At 43.5% G+C, this 20,954-nt stretch overlaps 3 protein-coding genes across 6 annotated transcripts in view; 2 read left to right on the top strand and 1 right to left on the bottom strand.

Annotated features, from left to right (window-relative positions):
* Window positions 1-60: 60 nt before the first annotated feature.
* On the top strand, window positions 61-14,386 carry XRCC6 (X-ray repair cross complementing 6). Its single transcript, XM_040063182.1, has 12 exons — window positions 61-193; window positions 294-403; window positions 504-642; window positions 4,119-4,373; window positions 5,246-5,429; window positions 6,751-6,937; window positions 8,166-8,334; window positions 9,480-9,641; window positions 10,528-10,657; window positions 11,360-11,460; window positions 13,053-13,166; window positions 13,902-14,386. Exons 1-12 carry the CDS (start codon window positions 97-99, stop codon window positions 14,096-14,098), a joined length of 1,845 nt encoding a protein of 614 aa, XP_039919116.1. The 5' UTR covers window positions 61-96; the 3' UTR covers window positions 14,099-14,386.
* Window positions 14,387-16,280: 1,894 nt separating this feature from the next.
* Window positions 16,281-19,991, bottom strand: SNU13 (small nuclear ribonucleoprotein 13). Its single transcript, XM_040063004.1, has 3 exons — window positions 19,907-19,991; window positions 19,003-19,123; window positions 16,281-18,422 (listed from the first exon to the last, which is right to left on the bottom strand). Exons 1-3 carry the CDS (start codon window positions 19,907-19,909, stop codon window positions 18,160-18,162), a joined length of 387 nt encoding a protein of 128 aa, XP_039918938.1. The 5' UTR covers window positions 19,910-19,991; the 3' UTR covers window positions 16,281-18,159.
* A 339-nt stretch (window positions 19,992-20,330) lies between these two features.
* The window catches only part of MEI1 (meiotic double-stranded break formation protein 1), a 38,912-nt gene continuing 38,288 nt past the window's right edge, over window positions 20,331-20,954 (top strand). For all 4 annotated transcript variants that reach the window (XM_040061984.2, XM_058420221.1, XM_058420220.1 and 1 more), the window contains exon 1: window positions 20,331-20,580. In XM_040061984.2, the coding sequence (XP_039917918.1) occupies window positions 20,556-20,580 (25 nt within the window). In that variant the 5' untranslated portion in view covers window positions 20,331-20,555. The remainder of the gene's footprint in view (window positions 20,581-20,954) is intronic.

Genomic DNA, 20,954 nt, shown 5'->3' on the forward strand with positions numbered 1-20,954 from the left:
GCGGCGGTTGGCTGAGCCTGAGTGGGGCTGTGTGGCGCGGGCGCTGCGTCTGGCGCGAGCCGTCCGAGCGCTTCCTGCGGCGGCGGCGCGCGAGCCATGGCGGGGTGGGGGTCGTTCTACCGGGGCGGGGGGCTCGAGGAGGAGCAGGAGGAGGAGCAGCAGCAGGAAGAGGAGGAAGGGGCTGAGGCGGTCGGTAAGGGCCCCCCACTCCTTCACGGAGGGCAGCTCGGGGCCTGCTGCCTGCTCCGCAGGCGGAGGGGCCGCTGCTAAAACTGTTCTCCCCCGTTCCGTAGCGGACCAGAGGTTTTCGGGCCGGGACAGCCTCATCTTCTTGGTGGATGCCTCCAAGGCCATGTTCGAGTCCGACGGGGATGCAGAAACTCCTTTCGACATGACTCTCCAGGTAGCGATGGATAAAACTGCTAATTGCTAAAGGCAAGACTTCGCACTTTACTGAAAACTATTTTCTTCTCATTTTGACCTGTGTGCGGTTTTTTTTTCAGTGCATCCGGAATGTGTATACCAGCAAAATTATCAGCAGTGACAGGGACTTGTTAGGTGTTGTGTTCTGTGGTACAGAAAACAACAAGAACTCAGCAGATTTCAAGCACATTTATGTTCTCCAGGAGCTGGACAATCCAGGTAAAGTGGTATGAAGGTTGTGTAAAAAGATGGAGTAAGGAAATCAGTGTAGTAGCTCTGTCAATAGCTAATCTCTCTAAGAGAGATATCAGAGAAGTTCTTATTATTTAAATCCACTATTGTTGGTTGTTCTGATGTAGGGCAAATTTGAGAAGAAACTTCCAAAGGGGTCCCTCTAGAGAGCAGATTCAAGCGGCCCCTCCCCTACTGGTTCAGGAAAAGATTTCCTGGGAGAAAAAGTGGAGAAAACCTGTTTATTTAACAAAGAAAGTATAACACAAGAATAAACAATGAATAATATTAAACAATAAAACCTCTTGCTGTTCTGAAGAGATGGCAAATTCACAAAGTCCTTTTCATGGAGTGTAGTTTGGCTCACTCAGTCTCTTATCAGTCCCTCCTGCACTGGATAATGCCATGCCCTGAGCCCCGGTGGGCTACAGGTGTGAGCTCCCAGTGTTTTTCTGGGTTTTCAGTCCAGAGCAGGTTTGAACAGTTCCAAGAGAAAGAAGAACCACAGTCTGGGGAACTTCTCTGCCTCAGCTAGCTAAAAAAAGAACTTACTGAAAAGCAAAGGAGAGCTCTCTTCCGCTGTCTCTGCTGCGGACAACACTGTCTGTGAGAGAGAAAAATGTGGGGGAGCAAGTGCAGTTTCTGAAAACAAACTGCGTGCTTTTTCTCTCCCCTTCGCTCTTGGAACCAGTCTTAAAGGTGCAGAACTTACTTCTGAGCTAAACAGACAAATGGGGATACAATTCAGCATCATAAAGTCATCTCATGACAGTGGTGGAAATAGATTTAGATATTGAAAGCTTAGAAACTTCATGAGAGCCTAGCATTTTCTCTTAGAGTTGGTTCAGATCCTTTTTTATGCCTTTTCTTATATTTTAATGTCGTATCTTCACTTGCTGTCTGCTAAACCTAAAAGTATCTCAATGGAACTCTTGAATGTCTGTCAGAAAAGTGTGTGTCTGTGCTAAGGCACCACAGATTCCAGCTGATGGAGAATATCACAGAATGGCTGAGGTTGGATTTTGGAAGTCCTCTTGTCCAGCCCTCCTGCTCAAGTGTCAGCTAGAACAGGTAGTTCAATATGGTAGCCTGTTTGGGGTGTTCCATCTTTGACTTCCATAATAAGTTCGGCAATTCTTGAATTTCACTCTTTCATTTTCTTAAGATTACATACCATCTGCTTGATAACAAGTGCTGGTTGCAGCAGAGTTGGAAAAGCAGTAGGAGAAGTGCAGAGAATAGTGGTGACAGATTATCTGACAGTTGAGAGTCTTCTGGGGGAATTCTGTCTGCAACTTTTAATGGCAGCCTTTATCTCTGAGGGCATTTGATTTCAATTTCTTTACTAGGAAGTGCAGGTTTTGTGACACAGGGGCTTCTCCTGAAAGAATTGCGCCTTGTCCTATTTTCAGAATTTATTACAGTGGAGACCTGACAAACCTGCTTGAGGTTCTTCTCCCTTTTCTGGCAGTGTGTTATAGGTCTTGCTTTTCCATTTTCCTCCTCCTTTCCTGCTTGTCCTTTCTCCCATGTTAGAGGCAGTAGCCTTGCCATGTGAATAAAAGCAGCGCAAGGGAAAGGTGGGTTGTGGCTTGTTTCTCTCACGGAGCTCCCGGTTCCATTCTTGCCCTGGCTAGCTTGAGAGACAAACTTCAGTTGGAAGGGGTTTCCTCAGGGTCCCAAAAGCCAGGAGGCGGCTGAGAACCTTTCCCTTAGCACGAGAGAGCGAGACCCCATCAGTGGTAAAGGAAGGAGGTCTTGTGCTTGATCTGGGGAGTGAAACCAGGGCTTTATTCAGTCTGTCTTCTGTGGTCCTGCCCCAGCCTGGGTCAGGAGCCCTGTCCCACTGCCCCAACCAGGAGAGGGAGGGGGCCGCATGGTGTGGGACATATATCCAGGGAAGGGGCTAAAGGTGAGGATAAGCCAGTGCCCAATCAGGGATAAGGTGGGAGTGGAACAGGGTTGGATTACATTCCAGGAAGGGGACTGGGGAGGTGGGCTGGTGGAAGGGCAGGGACAAACTTCGGGATGTTACATTTTCCAGGGGAACTGGGAGGTACAGAAGAAACCATTACAAAACCCAATATAAAAATGAAATACAATATGAAACCAAATAACACACAGCAACAGTGGGTGTTGTTCTGATGCCTTGTGAGGCTACCTGGAGCAGAGACTAGACAGTGTTAAAGGAATAAGTAGGTATTCATTAAAAGGCCTCTGAAGGATACACCGTGGCAGTTCAAGAGTGTGGCTGTGGCTCCACCCAAGATGGGCACCTGGTCATAAGATTTCACAAAACTTTCCGTAAGTTTTGGTCTATTTACATGTTGGGGTTAATTGTCCAATTACAGCTTCAGGTTCTGAAGTTCCATCCTCCCAGTTTGCTGTTTATATTTTATGGGCCTGAAGCTGTAACAGTGTTCTAGGTTCTCAGGCTGGAGAAGGATTGTTTTGCCTAACTACCCTGTGTAGAGAACTTGCTAACACTTTATGTGAAATTCAGAGTAATATACCAATGCAGTATAGAATCTAGAAAATAATGAAAGCTAAAACTTAAGGCATCAGTTCAAAAGGAACAGAATTATATATTTGCTGCTCTTGGAGAGCAGTGTGCTCTGGAGAAGGAAGAGATGCTGTGGGTGATTATGGAGTACGTAATTATGAACACATACATTGAAGGACAGATGAGGAGATGAAAATAAAATAGTAAAGGGAGAGGAAAACATTTTCAAGTGAGACTTTGTAAGTGCTATAGAGTTTAAGTGAAGGACAAAGGAAGAAGCTCTGCAGAATGCAGTGGCTGAAAAATGAAAGCTTGTCTCCCACTGTAGAGCAGCTGGAGAAAACAGAACCTGCTGTTAGGCAGGTGAGAAAAGGAGTCCTAGCTGTGTTGAAGTAATCCTCAGAGCTGCAACAAGGCTGTGGACACCTGACCTGAATGTTGCTATGCTCTGTGTGCTGATCTGTGGGCTTCATCTCTGAGTGGATTCCGTCTGATATGAGGGGCAAGGAAGGAGGAGCTCTCCACCTTCCCATCATGCTGTGGAGATTCAGGATGCATTTCAGGCTCCTCTCTTTTCTGTGGTGGTGCAGCAGTCTGCTGTGCCCTGCAGCAGGTGCAGTTTGATGCCTTTGCTGCTGAGCACTTGGCATTCATTGGAGAGGGTTTGCAATACTTCAATCCCTGTCTGTTTCTGGTCCCCACAGAAAGAGCCCACATTGGTGCCAGGGCATTTTGTGTCCTCTTGGCCCTAGCAGGTGCTTTCAGTGGTAACTGGGTGTGATATTGTAGATGTTGGGCCATGGTGGAGAGTTTTCTCAGCCGGGTGTTGGAAGGACGCTGCCGCAGAGGTGCTTGGGACCATTCCTTGGACAGCTGCAAGGGACCCCCAGTGCATCCTTAGACGAGCTCGTGGTACTTCTTTCAGTATTTCTGATGCATGTGAATGCTGCTGCCCCTCCAGGTGCGAAGCGTGTTCTAGAGCTGGACCAATACAGGGGAGATGAAGGACGAGCACGTTTCCAGGAGAACTTTGGCCATAATGCTGACTATTCACTGGGTGAAGCACTCTGGGCCTGCTCGAATCTCTTCAGTGATGTCCGAGTCAGGCTGAGCCATAAGAGGATCATGTTCTTCACCAATGAGGATGACCCTCATGCCAATGACAGTGCTAAAGCCAAGCTTGCCAGGACTCGAGCTGGTGATCTGAGAGACACAGGTCATTATTTCCTCTTTTAATTTTAGACACAATAAATGGGATGAATCTTTGCAGCAGATGTTAACGGCATTGCTAGTTTGTGACGGAAAAATAGGTAAAATCATCAGAACTGGGGAATATTTCTGAAAGTTTTTAGAAATATTGTTAACTAGAAATTTGTTATCTAATCTAAATTAGAATTCATGTTTTCTGATCTGGTATCCAGTAACTAGCACTTGTTTTCTAGGATCTCTTTCTAGTTTGATAGCATAAATGGGGACATGAGAGGGCCAAGAAAATAAACTTTTTTTTCTGTTTGTTTGTTATTGTACCATTTTCCATGAAGGGAATAATAACACCAAGTTAACACAGAAGGAAAATTAATTGTTCGTTTTAGCTGAAGGACATCAGCCTGAGCTCAGAGAGTAGACAGCATTAATTCAGCTGTATAGCTGAGGTAACCAGTGTTTTTGGAATTCAGGAGATGTCCTGGATCTAGAAGCTGTGAGGCTTCCTCAACCCATTAGACCCAAAACTAAGGGAAAGGGGATTTTCTGAACTTGTTACTCCCCTCTATGCCTGAGGTAAGATTATGTTTTACAGGAGCTTATTAGAGCCATTTCATATTCAGTGCTGGCCAGATTCTTAATTAGAGAGGAAACATTTTCTATTCTGCATTGTTTTGGCTGAAGTTAAAGAGAAAGAGTATGTTTTGCCTCTTGCCCTAGAATCACCTCTTTCTCTAGAATATTTCACATCTTGTACAGATGACAATTTGGAGCTTATTTTTACTTAAATTATTTGTGTAGATAGAGAAATGAGTGCTGAGATACATGCTCATGCAAGAAAAAAGTAGTTTTTGATCCTGCTCCGATCTCTTCCATTGTTTTTAGGTATCATCTTGGACTTGATGCACTTGAAGAAGCCTGGAGGGTTTGATATCTCTTTATTCTACAGGGATATTATAAATGTAGCAGAGGATGAGGACCTTGGGATTCAACCTAAAGAGTCAGAGAAACTGGAACATCTCATGAAGAAAGTACGAGCAAAGGAGACAAAGAAACGGACTTTAGTCAGGTTTGTGCCTAGTTACGATACATCGTTCAGCGGAAGCACCTGATGTTATTTTCAGACTGCATCTCACTTTCCTCTTCAGGAATGATTGGTCTTTAAAGGCATCAGTGCTTACATTCCTCAGTCTTCATTCTTTAGTCCAAGATTGGTGTTTCTTCTGTCGTTTCCAAGGATATTTGTGGATGAGAAGAGCAGAGTGGGCCTTTTTTTCCTCTATGTGTTATCTCCTGTATTGAGCTTGGCCAGAAATGATCATTGTTAAAAAAATAATACATAATTGCCAAGTACTTACCTAAAAAGCCACGACGTAAAAAATAGTGTATAGTAAAATCTGATTGGAATTAGGCTTTTCTTGCCAATACTAACTTAAAAAATTCATCTGAATGTGAATGCTAGGTATCTTGGCCTGTTATTAAATAGTTAAATGTTGCCAGTCTGTCTAGGCACTTGGCATGGATTCACATAGCTTTGATATTTCTAGTCTCCTACTAGAAGATTAGAGATACTTAAAGAGAGATTAAAGGGATCTTGACAAAGCAGATAGGAAGTATTTTTGGAACCACATGCTCCATAACAGTTGTTTTTTTAAGGGAGTGAGTTCATAGCGGAATGATGTGGAAGCACAGTACGAGAATGAAATTCAAGGCCTGATTTTTTTTTTTCCAATAAATACTTATAAAGTATCCCAACGTGAGCTGTTGTCACTGGCATTCTTGGTCCTGCTCACAGCTTTATTTTCTTTTCTGGCAATGTTCCTCAAGTTTTCTAATAGCTGGGGAGGAAGAATCCCGTAACAGTGATACCTTTTACAAGAGAGGAAGTAGCATTTGTAGTAACTCACTGTTCTGCTCTCGTAATTTGAATCCTCTGTTTTTAAACTTTTACATCTAATTTTTCTCTAACGTCTGATTTATATGTTTTCTTAAATCTTGGTATTGTTTGTCTTAGTGGGTTTTTTAGGGGAGAATTTTGCCTTCTGCACAAACAGCATGGACATTACAATAAGTGTAATTGAGGTACACATATGGGGACATGTCCTGTGCTCTGTTGGCACATAGCTGCCCTTAAGTGAAAAAAAGTCAAAGAAATATGGTAAATTACTTGTGTTTAGATAACTTTTGTGACCAGAAATGATGATATTGCAAGAATATTTTTATGCAAGTGCGATTATGACTCAAGTGATAGTATGTTTCCAAAGATATGTATGATTTGGGGGGAGGAGAACAGGAGAAGGTCAGAGGAAATAACTTCCATGAGGAGGTGATTTTCTTCTGCAGTAGTGATTTTTCAGGAGTCTCAAGTCTGTATCTCCTGTTTTACACAGGCTAAATCTGCATCTGAGCAACGATGTGGTGCTTTCTATTGGTGTTTACAACCTTATTCAAAAAGCTTATAAACCATATCCGGTGAAGCTTTATTGGGAAACTAATGAACCAGTTAAAACCAAGACAAGGATGTTTAATGGAAAAACAGGCAGCTTGCTCCTGCCCAGTGACACTAAAAGAGCTCAGGTAACTTATTGATTATGTGCCTGCTTTTTATTGTGTCTGTGATGTGTGAGGGAGATGCCAATTCCCTTACTGCTTTTGTTTGTATTGCACTTACAGGATCAGATACAGAAATACTTGCATCTGCAAGCACCTGGGGACAGGCTGGTTGTGTTTTGAGTTCTGCAGGGTGAGAGTGGGTTGTTTACCTGACCTGACTGTCATGGGAAGGCATAGCTGCTGGTGGAAGTGCTGTCAGGAACACAGGTCATTTCTTTGTGTAAGGCAGAACGAGATTGTCAGAGCCTGACCTTGTGTGACACTGTGTCATTGCCGCTGTTATCAACTTTGGATTTGTTAGGAGCAGATTTGATCCATTTTTTTAAACATACAAGTGTGAGTCACAGGGGAGTTGGAGCTGTTTTCCAAACAAAAGGCTCGTTAGCTTTGAAGTTTTTGTATAAATTTTTCTTTGTTTTACCTTCTTGCTTGATGGTTTGACTGATGTAAATTGAGTGTCACATTCTGATCAGGCACAGCTTTATTTCAGAACAGGTTATGTAGTTGCTAGGTATACTCTCACAAATGAGCTTTGTGTCTTCTTCCATGTTAATAGCTCTTAAAGCTGTTGTCTCATAATGAAGTGTTAAGTCTATTTATAGTGGATATTAGTTTCTTGAAATAAAGTATAGGAGATAAACAGAAAGCTGAGCATTAAGCCCTGATGTCTACCTTCAGCATCTGGACTATAATACGGTTTTGATTTTGTGATGCATGAGTGGTGCTACATTGTTTCTCATTCACTATTTCTCTCCGGAGTAGGCAGCTGACATGCATCTGCTGAAGCAAGTTTACAGTTGGACAGGACCTCTGAAAAAGTCTGGTCCAACCCGGCCCAGGGCGAGACTCATAAAACCAGATCAGGTTCCTCAGGGTTTTTTGGGACAGCTCTGAAGAACTCCAGAGATGAGATGTGACAGCCTCTCTGTATCAGGGCTTAGCCATTTTCTTAAAAAAGTACATTTTGCTTATGTTCAGGTAGAATTTCCCTTGGGATAATGGTCACAGACTGTCACTTGCCATTTTGGTGTGCACTGGTCATGAAGGTTTACACTGTCTTGGCTAGAAACTTCTTTCCAGTAGTGGAACACAGCAGTTGCATCCTCCTCCTGTACTTCCTGCCCTGTTCTGCCTCCTGGTCCCCATTTTTTTTAATGCTGGCAGCCCCATCATCTGGTCTTCCCTGGTTTAGACATACGGAAGTCGACAGATTGTGCTGGAGAAAGAGGAGACGGAAGAATTAAAACGGTTCCATTCTCCAGGCTTGTTTCTGATTGGCTTCAAACCACTTTCAATGCTAAAACAGCACCACCATATCAGACCCTCCCAGTTCATCTATCCTGAGGAGTCCCTGGTGAGAGGTAAGCAAAGATGGCAAGAGAAGATTTACTACCTTGCATTAGTGTAACCAGCTGATTCATCGTGTGTTTGAGTGGGGATCATTGAGTGTAAAAGCTTTGTCTAACTTAAGAACTTGTTAATGTTAAGAAGAACTGAATTAACTGTTATTGCCCCTCTCAGTTGCAGGTATTTCTTGTTTTCTTGTATAGCAGAAGAGCCAATTGTGCTTCATGTTTATCCATGACAAACAGCTAATTAGACCATGCAGTTGTAGTCACAAAGTACTTGTTTTAGCCATTCAAGAAAGTGAAGGATCCTACTTCACTTACCTGACAAGAAGGCAAAGATGGTTAAAAAAGCCCAAACAAAACCAACTAACAACAAAAACACAAAAACCAAAACCCCAAACCAGGGGAGATAATTGCTGTTTTTAAGTTGGTATCAGCTAGAAACGGAAACATGATACTCAGGAAGTATAGTTGAATTAATAGCGCTTTAATGCTCGTAAAGAGAGAAGGCAAGGACATTTAGAACTGCTTGTTTTTGCCTTTTTTATGTATACATACATCTATTTATCTAGAAATATATCCCAAGCTGCACAGTAGTAAGGAAAAACCTTTAGCTCCTCAGTCTAGCAGTGGATAAAGAGGGCTGAGCTATGACCAAAGTCTTTTCAGTGTCTGACTAACAAAGAGCCCTTATGCTTCCTTCTCTAACTGCAGTTTGCTGGCTCAACCACTTTATTTATATGTCAGTCTTTCCCTGACCACCATGTCTGGTGAAATAAATCTGAGGGGAAAGTGTGACTCAGGAAGAGTACTGAAGTCTGAATTCTTACTGTTATTTCCACAGAAGGTCCATTATGTGCTTCTGTTGTGGTGTCCCACCAAACAGAAACAGACTTTGTAGATAAAATTTCACAGTATTCCATTGCTCAGGTGGTAGGGATTTCACTTCTTCCACCAGAAGTCTCACTGCTGGTCAGGAGGGACTCACTAACACTGTCCATTTTGAGTCTTCTCCCTTCCAAAATTTGCTTTTTACCTCCACAATAATGCAAACATTTCAAAGAATTCACCGGTTTTGAAACTGTAATATCTAGGGTTATATTCCAGAACAAAGGAGCAAAGCTGTCAGTCTGACCAATCCACTCTTTCCTTTGCAGGGAGTACAATGCTGTTTAATGCCCTATTGATGAAGTGTTTGGAGAGGGAGATGATGATGCTGTGCAGATACACCCCTCGCTGGAATGTCCCTCCTCGCTTTGTGGCCCTTGTTCCCCAGGAGGAAGAGTTGGATGAGCAGAAAGTGCAGGTAGTCCCTCCAGGTATGGAAAAAACTGATGCCTTTTTCTGCATGATTGGATGTAGTCAGTGTCCTGCATTGAGAGAAGATATTAGTGCTACCCCCACTTAAAACTGGGGAAAATGCTTTCCGACATTGATTTTCTTCAGTTTTGTCAGTGTAAGCGTCTGATGTTGAACCTGTTTTTAAAGCCCCAGTCGCGTCAGTGCTTGCTCAGGTATGACCTGACTAGAGTGTTTTCCCTGCCTTCTACCTCATTTTAGCAGATTCAGATAACTGATGTAGAAATGAAGAGCCTTTGTTTCCTGTTTGAAGACTAGACAGAATGTCTTCTCCTGAATTATGTTGTATCCTTGAATACATTGTAAAGTATTAAATAATCTCACATATAGTGAGCCTCATGCCATGTCAGCTGAGTGGGGAATGATTAGGGAGCAGACTCCTGCTGTTTTGTATTTTCTCACCTCTTTAAGTGCAAAAACATCTTCTGGGAGAATGTAAAGTAGGGAAGTAACGCTGCTTGTGTAGAAAGTAAAGTACTTCAGAATAATATGGGCAATAACTTGATTTTCAAACAAATCTTTTTCAAGCTCATACCCAGTAAGAGGTGGGAAAGGTGGAGTAGTTGATGTCCTACATAAAAAGCAAGTATCCAACTCTTAGCTATGAATTTAGTCTGAATGTCTTTCACAAAGCCATTAGTGCTCTTGGTTATAAACATTGAGATTGGGATTGAGTGTCATACTGTAGGCACTTGGAAGTATTATGGATTGCTGTTGTTAACAACAAAACAGGTAGATAGTTTGGAGTCATCAGACTTAGATAATAACCATCTTGGTTTTCCTCATATATTATTTTTAGACCATGCCTCTGTGTAACTGTTGTCTTCCTCCCTCTCTTCCGTATAGGTTTCCACGTGATTTTTCTACCCTACGCAGATGACAAACGTAATGTTGCTTTTACAGAAAATGTGCCAGCCAGCCGAGAGCAGGTAGACAAAATGAAGGAAATCATTCAGAGGCTACGGTTCAAATACAGGTACCTGGAGATAAAGAGGGTGCAGGGGGTGGCATGGGGAAGAAAGGTCAACCACTGCTTGCTCTGTTACACACATGGTTCAGCTGTGGTGTTCCTGAGATGAGATTTTGATGTGTTTTGATAGAAATTGCTTTTCTTTGCAGTAGCTTTGTCCAAATTTTATTCTTAATCATTCTGGATACCCAGGCACCACAGTGTTTTATGTAGCACATTCTGGAGTTCTTCGTAGAATTGCTCTTGTTCTCCGGGCTGTTGTCATTTGTTGCAGAGGTATCACATTTTATTGTGGTTCTGCCACTCTACAGCAGATCAGACCTAAATCATTTAAATTACAGCACTTTAGAAAGAGGAGTTAGGCTTTTTTTTTTTTCATTATAGCTGGAATAAATGCTATGAAGTACTTCTGTGGGAGATTTTTTTCCTAGGTATGTGGAAGTCACCATAACTGTTAATAAAGTATGATGTCACCATCTCCTTTTGTTTCATACAACTTTCTAACTCTCACACAGCATTCTCATGTGCTTGATACGAGACAGAACAGTGATTCAGTGAGTAAACTGAAGAGGAAAAGCCATTCTGATGCAATGGATTACTGTGTGGGAAAGGGGGAAGTTTTATTCTGAAATAAGCTGGTGGTAGATCTTAAGTGTTTTGTCTGTCTTCTTGGCAGCACACATTGACATTTTGGGGGTTTCTTGACAGGCCTGACAGCTTTGAGAACCCAGTTTTGCAGCAGCACTTCAGGAATTTGGAGGCTTTGGCACTGGATATGATGGAACCAGAACAAGCTGAGGATCTTACAAGTGAGAGCTATTGGTGGATGTGAAGGGAGGCAGGGTAGGGGACTCATGATTTTGTTATAAGTCAAATACGTACTACTACAAACCCAAATGTCTTTTAAGAAATATTTCAGTTGCGTGCAGTTTCACTATGTAGGATTCTGGTTGCGTCCGTTCTGAAGTACTGAAACCTTATTTTCTATTGCTGTCACTTTTATGGTAAAGAAAAAATTGCTCACTTTACCATCCAAAATTAAAACTGAATCACCTTTTTCCTATGCTGAGAAAATTTTTCTCTGAAATTTCTCTCTTCAAGATTCTCATTAATATTTCAGTCTGATAAATGGACTGAGACAACACAGTTACTCTGCTGGGGGCAGTGCTGCCAACTAGTGACTGGGAGAGTTTAAATGTGTCTTGTATAATCACAGAGTGGGTCAGGAGGGAAGGGACCTCAGTGGATCATCTGGTCCAACCTCCCTGCTGAAGCAGGGTTATCCTACAGCACATTGCACAGGCTTAGTTCCGGATAGTTCTTCAATTATTTCTCCAGTGAGGGATACTCTACAACCTCTGTGGGTGACCTGTTTCAATGCTCAGTTACCTTCCCAGTAAAGTTCTTCCTCACGTTCAGATGGTTTTTCCTGTGCTTCAGTTTCTGCCCATTGCTTCTTGTCCTGTTGCTTGCCACCACCAAGAGCCTGGCACTATTCTCTTGACATCCTCCCTTCAGATACTTAGATGCATTGATGAGGTTTCCTTCACAGTCATCCCTTCTGGAGGCTGAACAGGCCCAGTTTCTTCAGACTTTCCTCATAAGGAAGATGTTCCAGTCCTTTAATCATCTTTATTGTCCTCTGCTGGACCCATTCCAGGGGCTCCGTGTCTCTCTTGTACTGGGGAGCCCAGAACTGGACACAGCATCCCAGATGTCCAAACTCTTGATATTACCAAGAGCTGTAAATTTCTCATTTGGGAGTATCATAATATAAGTATTTGCAGTTTTGCATGCTTGCAGGACACTTGCAGGCTAGTTATTACAGAAGCACAGTTGTGTCTGGTGATGTTACTGAAAAACAGTCAGGCTTGTTAGCACCAATGCACCTTTAAGAAGCAGGTGTTCTTTATTACAGTGCTGGATGCATGAGGGGTATCCCCACCAAAATCATGCATCTCTAGTACAGAAAAAGCTGTTTATGTAGGTTTCTCCAGAAAAATCATACATGTTTCTATTCCATTTCTCCAAAATCATTAACGTGTGTTAGTTCCCCTTTGTGCACACGTTCTTCTATCAGAGGGGTCTCTTCGGTGGTCATAGATCCTAAAGTTACAGCTGAGTGCTTGATGAGCTGGCTTTACTTCCCAATACAGAGTGGAGTTCGCCTACCTAGGCTGGTTCATATTTTGTGAGTCCCTTCTTGAGTGAATGTTTAACATCATCCTAGAAAATAAAGTGTTGTGCGATTACATGTACAAATAGTTTTTTAGAATGAGCATTTTAGAATGAGATTTTTCCCATCAGGTGAGGTGATAGTTCATCTGGCAACAGGGATGGACTTGTAGACTTTCTTGTGATCACACTATTTCTGAGAGGGCAAATCTTTATCTTTTGCTAGTGCCAAAGTCTGAACAGATGAGCCATAGGCTGGGCAACCTGGTGGACGAGTTTAAGCAGCTGGTCTATCCCCCCGACTACAATCCTGATGGGAAGGCTGTAATGCAAAAACAAGGTAAGTAATGGTGGTGCAGACACAAAATAGTATTCTGAAGCTTCTGTTTTCAGTTTGTCTCATAGTTTAAAGAAGCTGCTTGTACAACAATTGCTGATCTCCACAATGAAGTATTATATCCAGTGATTCTTAGAGAGTCGAAAATATTGTGGTATCCAGTTGGAGAGTTGCTGGAGTGACAAACTGCAGAATGAAGTATAGGAAGTAAAGTGGGTAAATGACTGCAGAATATGTATATAATTTCAGCAACTGTCTGTTTTATGACAGAATGGTAAAATCACTCATGTTTTCAGTTTGTGTTGGTGAGGGAGCAGAGTTTTATGCATGTTTAGCAAGTTCAAGATGGGCATCTTAAGGGCGAAATGCGTAAGTAATGCTGAAGTCCGTGTGTAATTTGGGAGTCTATGAAAGACGGCATAAAGTGAGTGTCAGCTCAGCTCTCTGTGGAATCATTACATTCTGCTGTCTCAACGAGAATCCCTTAAAAGTTTCATTTGGAGGGTAATGTTTTCATCAGAACACAAAGTTTCATACTTCAATTAAGATCACTCCTATCAATGAAATACTTTATGACTTACATTTTGACACCTGTTTCTTAAAACATGGAAATGAGGTCTGTGAGTGTGTGGCTGTTAAAGTGTAATGTGCTAATGGCCATTAACTATGATATGTATAAGAAACATTGATGTATTTTGAATTTTTAAAATTTTTGTGATCTAAAATGTATCTTTCTAGCTTCTGGTGGTCAAACTGAGAAGAGGCCCAAGGTAGAAGTCTCAAAAGATGAGCTGCAGAGTCATGTGCAGAAGGGCACTCTGTGCAAGCTAACCGTACCTGTCCTGAAGGATGCATGTAGGTTTTTGGGGTTGAGGTGTGGAAGCAAGAAGCAGGAGCTCATGGATGCTTTAACTGAATACTTTAATGAGTGCTAAGCTGGAGAGGAAGGCCCTGGTTTACTTCCATCTCCTTAGACTTTTGATTGTCTTATGTGAGTGCTGTATCTGTTTAATTTTGGTGTGAAAGAGACGGCAACTAAATGTTGCTCTGTCTAGCAGTGGAGAAATTTTCTACTTAGTTGTGAAACATCTCTGCAAAGCTGGATTCTGTTGACAGTAGCTAAAGGCAGAACTAAATTCCCTGTGAACTCAGGTCACCCACTGCACATGGACAGAGTTGTGCCTTGCTGGTTCTTTAATAAAGTTGGACCTTATTCTTTGCAACACTGTGCCATCTCTGCATCATAAAGACAGCAAAACTCACTTCAGTGTAAGAGAACACAATGATCTGTGTTAAGGCACCACATGAATTCAAGCAGCAGGTTGAGTCTGTGTCCTAACAGAGGGTATAAATATATGTTACTCTCCAAAACAGCCAGTATCAGTACTAGTAAACAAATTGTGTTCTTTTCTACCATCACCATTACAAATATTACCAGCAGATCTTAAAAGAAGAAAAAAATTACTTGGAAGCAGTATGCAATCCCTTGGGCAAAAAGCTGGCACTTAACAAATCTGCACACACAGGTCTCCCAAATTTAAATGGTAATAGCAAAAGCTGGTTTAGAAATGGAAAACAAATTGTGTTCTGTGGAAGGCTGCAAGCGTTTATTCCAATTAAATTACTGAGATGGTGTGCTGGCTTGAAGGCAAAACCAGCGAGAGACTCCAAGTCAGAAAAAACAATTTAATAGGAGAGAAAAAAAAGTAAGATAAAATAAAGCACATGCAATAGTACAAAAGATCACTGACAGAGTCAGAATACAACCTGACACCATGGTGGTAGCAGGCCAGATGAAGTGGTCTTGTTGAAGCAGTGTTCTTGCAGAAAGGTCTGGTAGCTCTTGTCCTCTGGGAATCCAGTGGGTAAAGCTGCTTGTGCTGTCCCAAATCCCAGATTATATCCAGGTGGGAATGCTTGGCTCCTCCCCCTGGGCAGAGCATCTCACAATGGGCTGATATCATTTTATCAGTCTTGCAGTGGGTCCTTGATTGCCCATTAAACAGAGATAGCTCCTGGAGGGAGTTACCTATGAGTCATGCAGCAGGGCATTGATGGGCCATTAACAGAAGACAGTCTGGAGGGAGGGGGCAAGGGAAACACTGCCTCACCTAGTTTCAGCAGCTCATGCAGATTGTGATAGAATACATACTTTGGGTACATCTTACATTGTAACCTAGGCCAGACGGCATAGAGCTTTTCCACCTCTCTAAGTGAATATGAGTCAAACTATTGTGCAGGCTTCTGTACTCAAATCCATGCTTTAAAAACAGAAGATTAGCAAGTTGTGGAGAGAGCCCTTGTTATGTACAGTATTTTTACATTTTTAGTCATACTTATGAAGGCTGGATGTTTTGCGTTTTAGACTTTCATCCCCGGTGTGCCCCACCTGTCTTGCAGTGCAAGGTGACTAGAATCAATGAACAGTTGTTGCTTTTGCTTTAGGAAATTACTAAATGTTTAGTGAAACGTAACTTTCTACAGGACACAAAATAGAATACCTGAGGTGTCCATTTTGGTCTGCAGTGTTTTTTGTGTCCAAAGCTTCCCATTTGTGGCTTGCAAACTGTCCTGTGACTAGTCTATAGTGTGGCACATGTAGTAGAGCCAGCTGTGACCACCCTTCTGGCACAGTGATTGTCCTGGCTGTGCCAGCACGCTGCTCACTTCTACCTCTGCAGTTCCTCCAGAGAGCAGCTAGCCTGCATTGAGCTCTGCAGTACTGAAACTACATTACCTTTTACACTTCCAATCAGCCTGCATTCGTTATTTTTAATAAAGATTTGCCTCAGTACTCATTTTGCCCTTGGGCAAAGAAGTTACTGTAAATGCTTGTCTTAGCGAGGCTTGAAGAGTGGAATAATGAGACTATCCTATCCAGTCTGTAATTCTGTGAATTGAATTCTGTAAATATCCTTGTTAATATGTCTCTTGGTTTGCTAACCTTCAGGCACACTATGTTCCAGGTTTTGGATGATTGTGGTATGTTTGTTCTAGGTTGTTAGATCTGCCTCCTGGCTTCTTCTTTTCTTTTTTTTTTTTTTTTTTTTAAATATAGCAGGCTGTCACATTAAGCAGAAGTTTAAAAAGCGATGGAGTGCTTCAGAGCAGGAAAAGTTTTGCTTGCTCAAATATCCTTTATTTCTGCTCCTTGTGTGCTTTCTCTTACATCAGCTGTCTTGGTACAATAGGGCAAATTCCTGGCAAAGCTGTAGTTCTAAACACAACTAGCTGAACCATCAGCATCAGTAGAAGGGAACAGGAGCCCTTCTAAACCTCATACAAATAAAAAGATTCTGAAGTATTTGTATCAAGTTCACCCCAGCAAGGATTAATGGTATCAGCTATTTACAAAACATACAAACATGATGTCTTCAGTCTTTCATGAGCTGATTTCATCTGCTTGGGATTGTACTTAGTAAAGGTATGAAGTTAATGCCTCTATGGAAACATTACAGGAAAATCTATGTTCCCTTCAGCTATTGCACCTAATGGAGTTTCCACACTATTTTGATTTGGCATCCTGCAATAGGTAACAGGTTTGATATTCTAATACAGGGGTTTAAACTTTTCTAATCAGAGCAGAAGTGGATTTATTATACAATATGCATTTAACTAAAACTAGGTCCATAAAACCACCACTAATGCAGATTGCTGTTGGTGCTCCATGCTGCTTTTCCAGGACATGAGATAATATAGCATTCTCTCCTTGAGACACACATTAATTTATCTGAAAAATTACTTGTTTCCTTGGCCATGACTTAAAAGTGTTCATCTTCAGTCAGGTGACTACAGTGCAGTAGCTAAAAGCCATGGCAGTTTTTAAAATTAACCAGATGTAGGGTGCTCATCTATTGTTAGGGATGGCTCAAATAACAATACATAGAACTCTGGTTTCTTCGGAGGGCATTATAGCAAAGGTTTACTGAGAACAGGGCCTTTTACATGGTATTTGGTACAACTAATATTATTGGTCATTTAGAACCTACACCTTCTTGAAAACATCTTTACCGGTAAACAACTTGGAAAAACACCGTGTGTCAGGAAGATGCTATCTACGAGGATTGTTTTGGGTTCCTCCTTATGATTTCCCAGGCCCAAGCGAGAGAGTTATGTACTTGGCTTTCCCCACAGGCTTCAAGGTACTGCCTGGAGCCAAAAATCTATCTTCTGACCACTGCCAGTTCCCACACTCAGCAGCCACAACAGGCTTCTCTCTGCCATGTCTTTTGTACTTAACTTCCCCTAGGAACCCCAACCTCAGTGGTAACAGTCCATGCAAAGAAAACTAAAGGAGTAAAAATTACTGCATTGCAATAGCCTTTAGGCAACCTGTGAGTTTAGCTAACTCCAGTTAGTTGCAAATACTTCACCAAGAGAATGAAAATTCTATGTAGCTTTGCAGCATTTTTATTTTTTCTTAAAAAGTCAGTATTTAGAAATAATGAAGAATTCCCCTTGTGTACTGCCATAAGATTTCTGCTCTCTGTGCATCTCTTACAGAAGTATCTTGTCTGGTTTCAAGAACAAGGGCTGTGCTACTCACTGATTATGACTCCAGCAGCCTGAACACAGGGCTGTATTTTTTCCTCAGTAGCCTAAACCATTCAGAAATGCTGAGTTACACCTGCTGGAGGCTGAAGGTTAGCAGAATTACTGCAACACAGAGAAAGCTGATGGGTGGGTTAAAAAAGCCCTGAGTGGGCACACAAGGAAGACAAGGAGGGGACTTTTTTTTCTGTCCTTCTTTTAAACAGAAAACACAGTTGTGCAGTCACTTTTCAAGAAGTCATACAATGAGAATGAATATATTGGAGCGGAATAATAGAAAAGGGGAGGGATAGGAAGCAGAAACACTAAGAATTAAGCCATTATTAAACAAAAATATAGCATTTTGAAATGAAACATTGATATCAAAACTATCATCTCAACTAAAGCTAAACATTAATTTCCCCTAATCTGCACTTTTCACACACACACACACACTCATGGGCACTTAGACCAACAGTCTTTCTATAGCTTGCTGTACAGACTGGATCTGAGGCTTTAGCTGTGATCCCTCCTTGATGGTGATGGAGCAGGCAATAACAGGCCGGGAAACACCGCATGCCCGGCCCAGGGCTTGCTTGGAGCGCACAAACACATAAGGTACGTTCTTGTCCTCACAGAGAAGAGGGAGGTGCAAGATGATCTCCAAGGGCTCCGCATCTGCTGCCATCACAATGAACTCTGCTATCCCTCTGTTCAGTGTTTTGGTGGCTGTAAAAGAAACTAGAGAGTCGGTCTAGGTCTTTCTGGAAAGCACATCTAATGTAAAACAACTTCAGGAGATGTTGAAAATGGCATCAGTGGGAAGAAGATCTAGTGCATGGGACACCGTTTCTAAGAGATTACTAAGTTTCTATCCTTAGCGATTGTGGGTTTTTTACAAGTTTGACTAGGTGAAATCCCAAGAAACTTTGAAGAGAGCCACTATTACGTGAGCAGGTTGCACTAGAGGTACCTGAAAACCCAAATCTTTGATGGTTCTGAAGGGATTAGGCATCTGGTAATCCAAATGCCACACCACAGCATGCATGATTACAAACTGTGCACCAGTAACACAATTTGGGAATCTACCAGAACTGCATATAAACGTCTAAAAGATTACAGCTTAGTTCTGTCCCTGAATATTCTTAAAGCAGCCTTGAAGGAGGAGAAAAAAGACACACACCTGCAACAGCCATATCTATATAAAATGAGTAATTCATAGCTACAGAGAAAACACAATCTCTACCCATGGCATCTAACAAAATCCTTGTTATGACTTGTAGCACACTTTTCAACATACAGGTCTCACCTTCATTGGCTCCCTTGCGTAGCTGCTTATAGTTGCAGGATTGCTGCACAAGATCCAGCAGTGTTTTGGTGAGCTGTGCATCAGCTAGTGGGTAAGCTTTGGGATTCACTTCTGCCTCACTCTAAAAGAAAAAGTAGAGAATATTACAGTAGGAGCAAAGGAGGCTTTGGTCCCATCAGCACTGCACAGGCATCATGTCCACCAGATTTATTAATTTCTGGAGTTGTGTCTCATCTGCCCTGCCCATATAGAAGAAACACCACTGCATTTTACTCGTAAAAGAGTACGGATTCTTATTGTTTCAAAATAAAGGGGAAAAGTAAGAAAGATATACGTTACATCAAAGTAAAGAGTGTATCTCCTCACAATCTACACCCCACAAAGCAGCAGCAGTGCACTTACGGGGCAGCCTTCAGGCGTTTTGTACCACAAAGACGACACAAAATGAAGCATTTCAATACGCATTAACAGTGCAAATGAACAGACTAACAAAAATTTTGAAGAAATCACCAGAAGAGCACGTATCGGGGTTATTTCTGCAAACCACAAGCAGCTTCTAAACGTTAACATGGGCAGTGGGGTAGCACAGCAGCGAGGTCACAAGCGGTGTCAGCCACCGGCGCTGGCAGAACTTCGGTCTCTCCGGCTCCCAGCACGGGGAGGGGGTGATGCCAGACACCGAGTTTCCCGTTCCCGGCTGTCCCCAGGACCGCCAGCCCCCCGGGCCTGTCCCCCGAAACCGGCCGCACCCCTGCCCGCCCGCACGGCCTCCACGTGCTGCCCGCCGCGCAGCTGGAAGGCGGCCTCCCTCTAACCCAGACCCTCCGGAGGAAGGGGGGTAGGAAGAGGAGAAGGAAGAACAAGAAAGAGGAGGAAGACGAGGCCGGGGCCCGACGCCGCTCACCATGGCCGCGGCGCGGTCGCTGCTGTCGGCCCGAGCGCGCTGCAAGGGAAGAGGCGGAAGCGCTCCCGCGGCGGCCGCCGGAAGGGAGGTGGTGCCGGGGCGGCCCCGGGGCGGAGCCGGGGCGGCCCCGGGGCGGAGCCGTCGTTCCCGCCGTGGGCGGAGCCGCACGGCAGCCCCGGTAGCGGCCCATGGCGGCGGGGCTGTGTGGCGATCATGGGCTGCGCTGGGCGCTGCCGCTCCACCCGCCGCTCTGCCTCGCCTGCGCCGTGGAGACCCTTGGCGACGGCAGCGCCTCGGTGGGCAGCGCCTGCCCCGCAGCTTCTTCCCGTGTGCGGCTGGGCTCCGGAGCTCCCCCCCGCCGTTCCCCGCCCCGCCGGCTGGGCTGCCGCTCTTCCGGCGCTCGGTTTGGGGCCGGGGCCCAGCCGACGTGGTCCCTGGCCAGCCCTGTCGCGTCGGCACCCGGGCCCTGATGGCCCTTTTGTCCTCAGGGTGGTGGGAGCAGCGCGGGAGTGGGGCCAAGGCCTAACGGGCTGCTGTGTTTGGCCCGTAGCTGGTGCGCAAGAAGCACGTCCTGTCCCGTCTCCAGGATGCCCTGGCCTGGCACGCACTGACAGTCGTCCAGCTGCTGGCACCGGACGAGAGGGTGTGCATGCATTTGATAGGAACTCTCTTTGGTAAGATCTCCGCTGAGGCCTAGTGCAGCAGCAGGGAGGATACATGAACACATGTGAAGCTTCCCCACACTGGAAGCCAAAAAAAAAGGGCAAAAGAATATTGAGGTGCCTACCTCCGTACTTTCCCCATTCTGTTAAGTGTGTAATGACTCCTTGCAGAAAACTGCCTGTCACTGATTAAGAATAGGTTAATTAATTTTCATATTCCCCAGGGTGCAAGACTGGCATGTTTCTAAAGCTCTTGCAATTCTTCCAAAGTATCTTTATGTATCTGTAAAGTCCTTGTGGAGAACAGGGAATGCCTGGCATTTTACTCTTCCCTGAATGCCCTCCATTATGGTTTCATGCCTCTGGAGTTATATGAAAATTCATAG

Source organism: Hirundo rustica, chromosome 4 (genome assembly GCF_015227805.2).
Source record: "Hirundo rustica isolate bHirRus1 chromosome 4, bHirRus1.pri.v3, whole genome shotgun sequence".
NCBI lineage: Eukaryota > Metazoa > Chordata > Aves > Passeriformes > Hirundinidae > Hirundo > Hirundo rustica.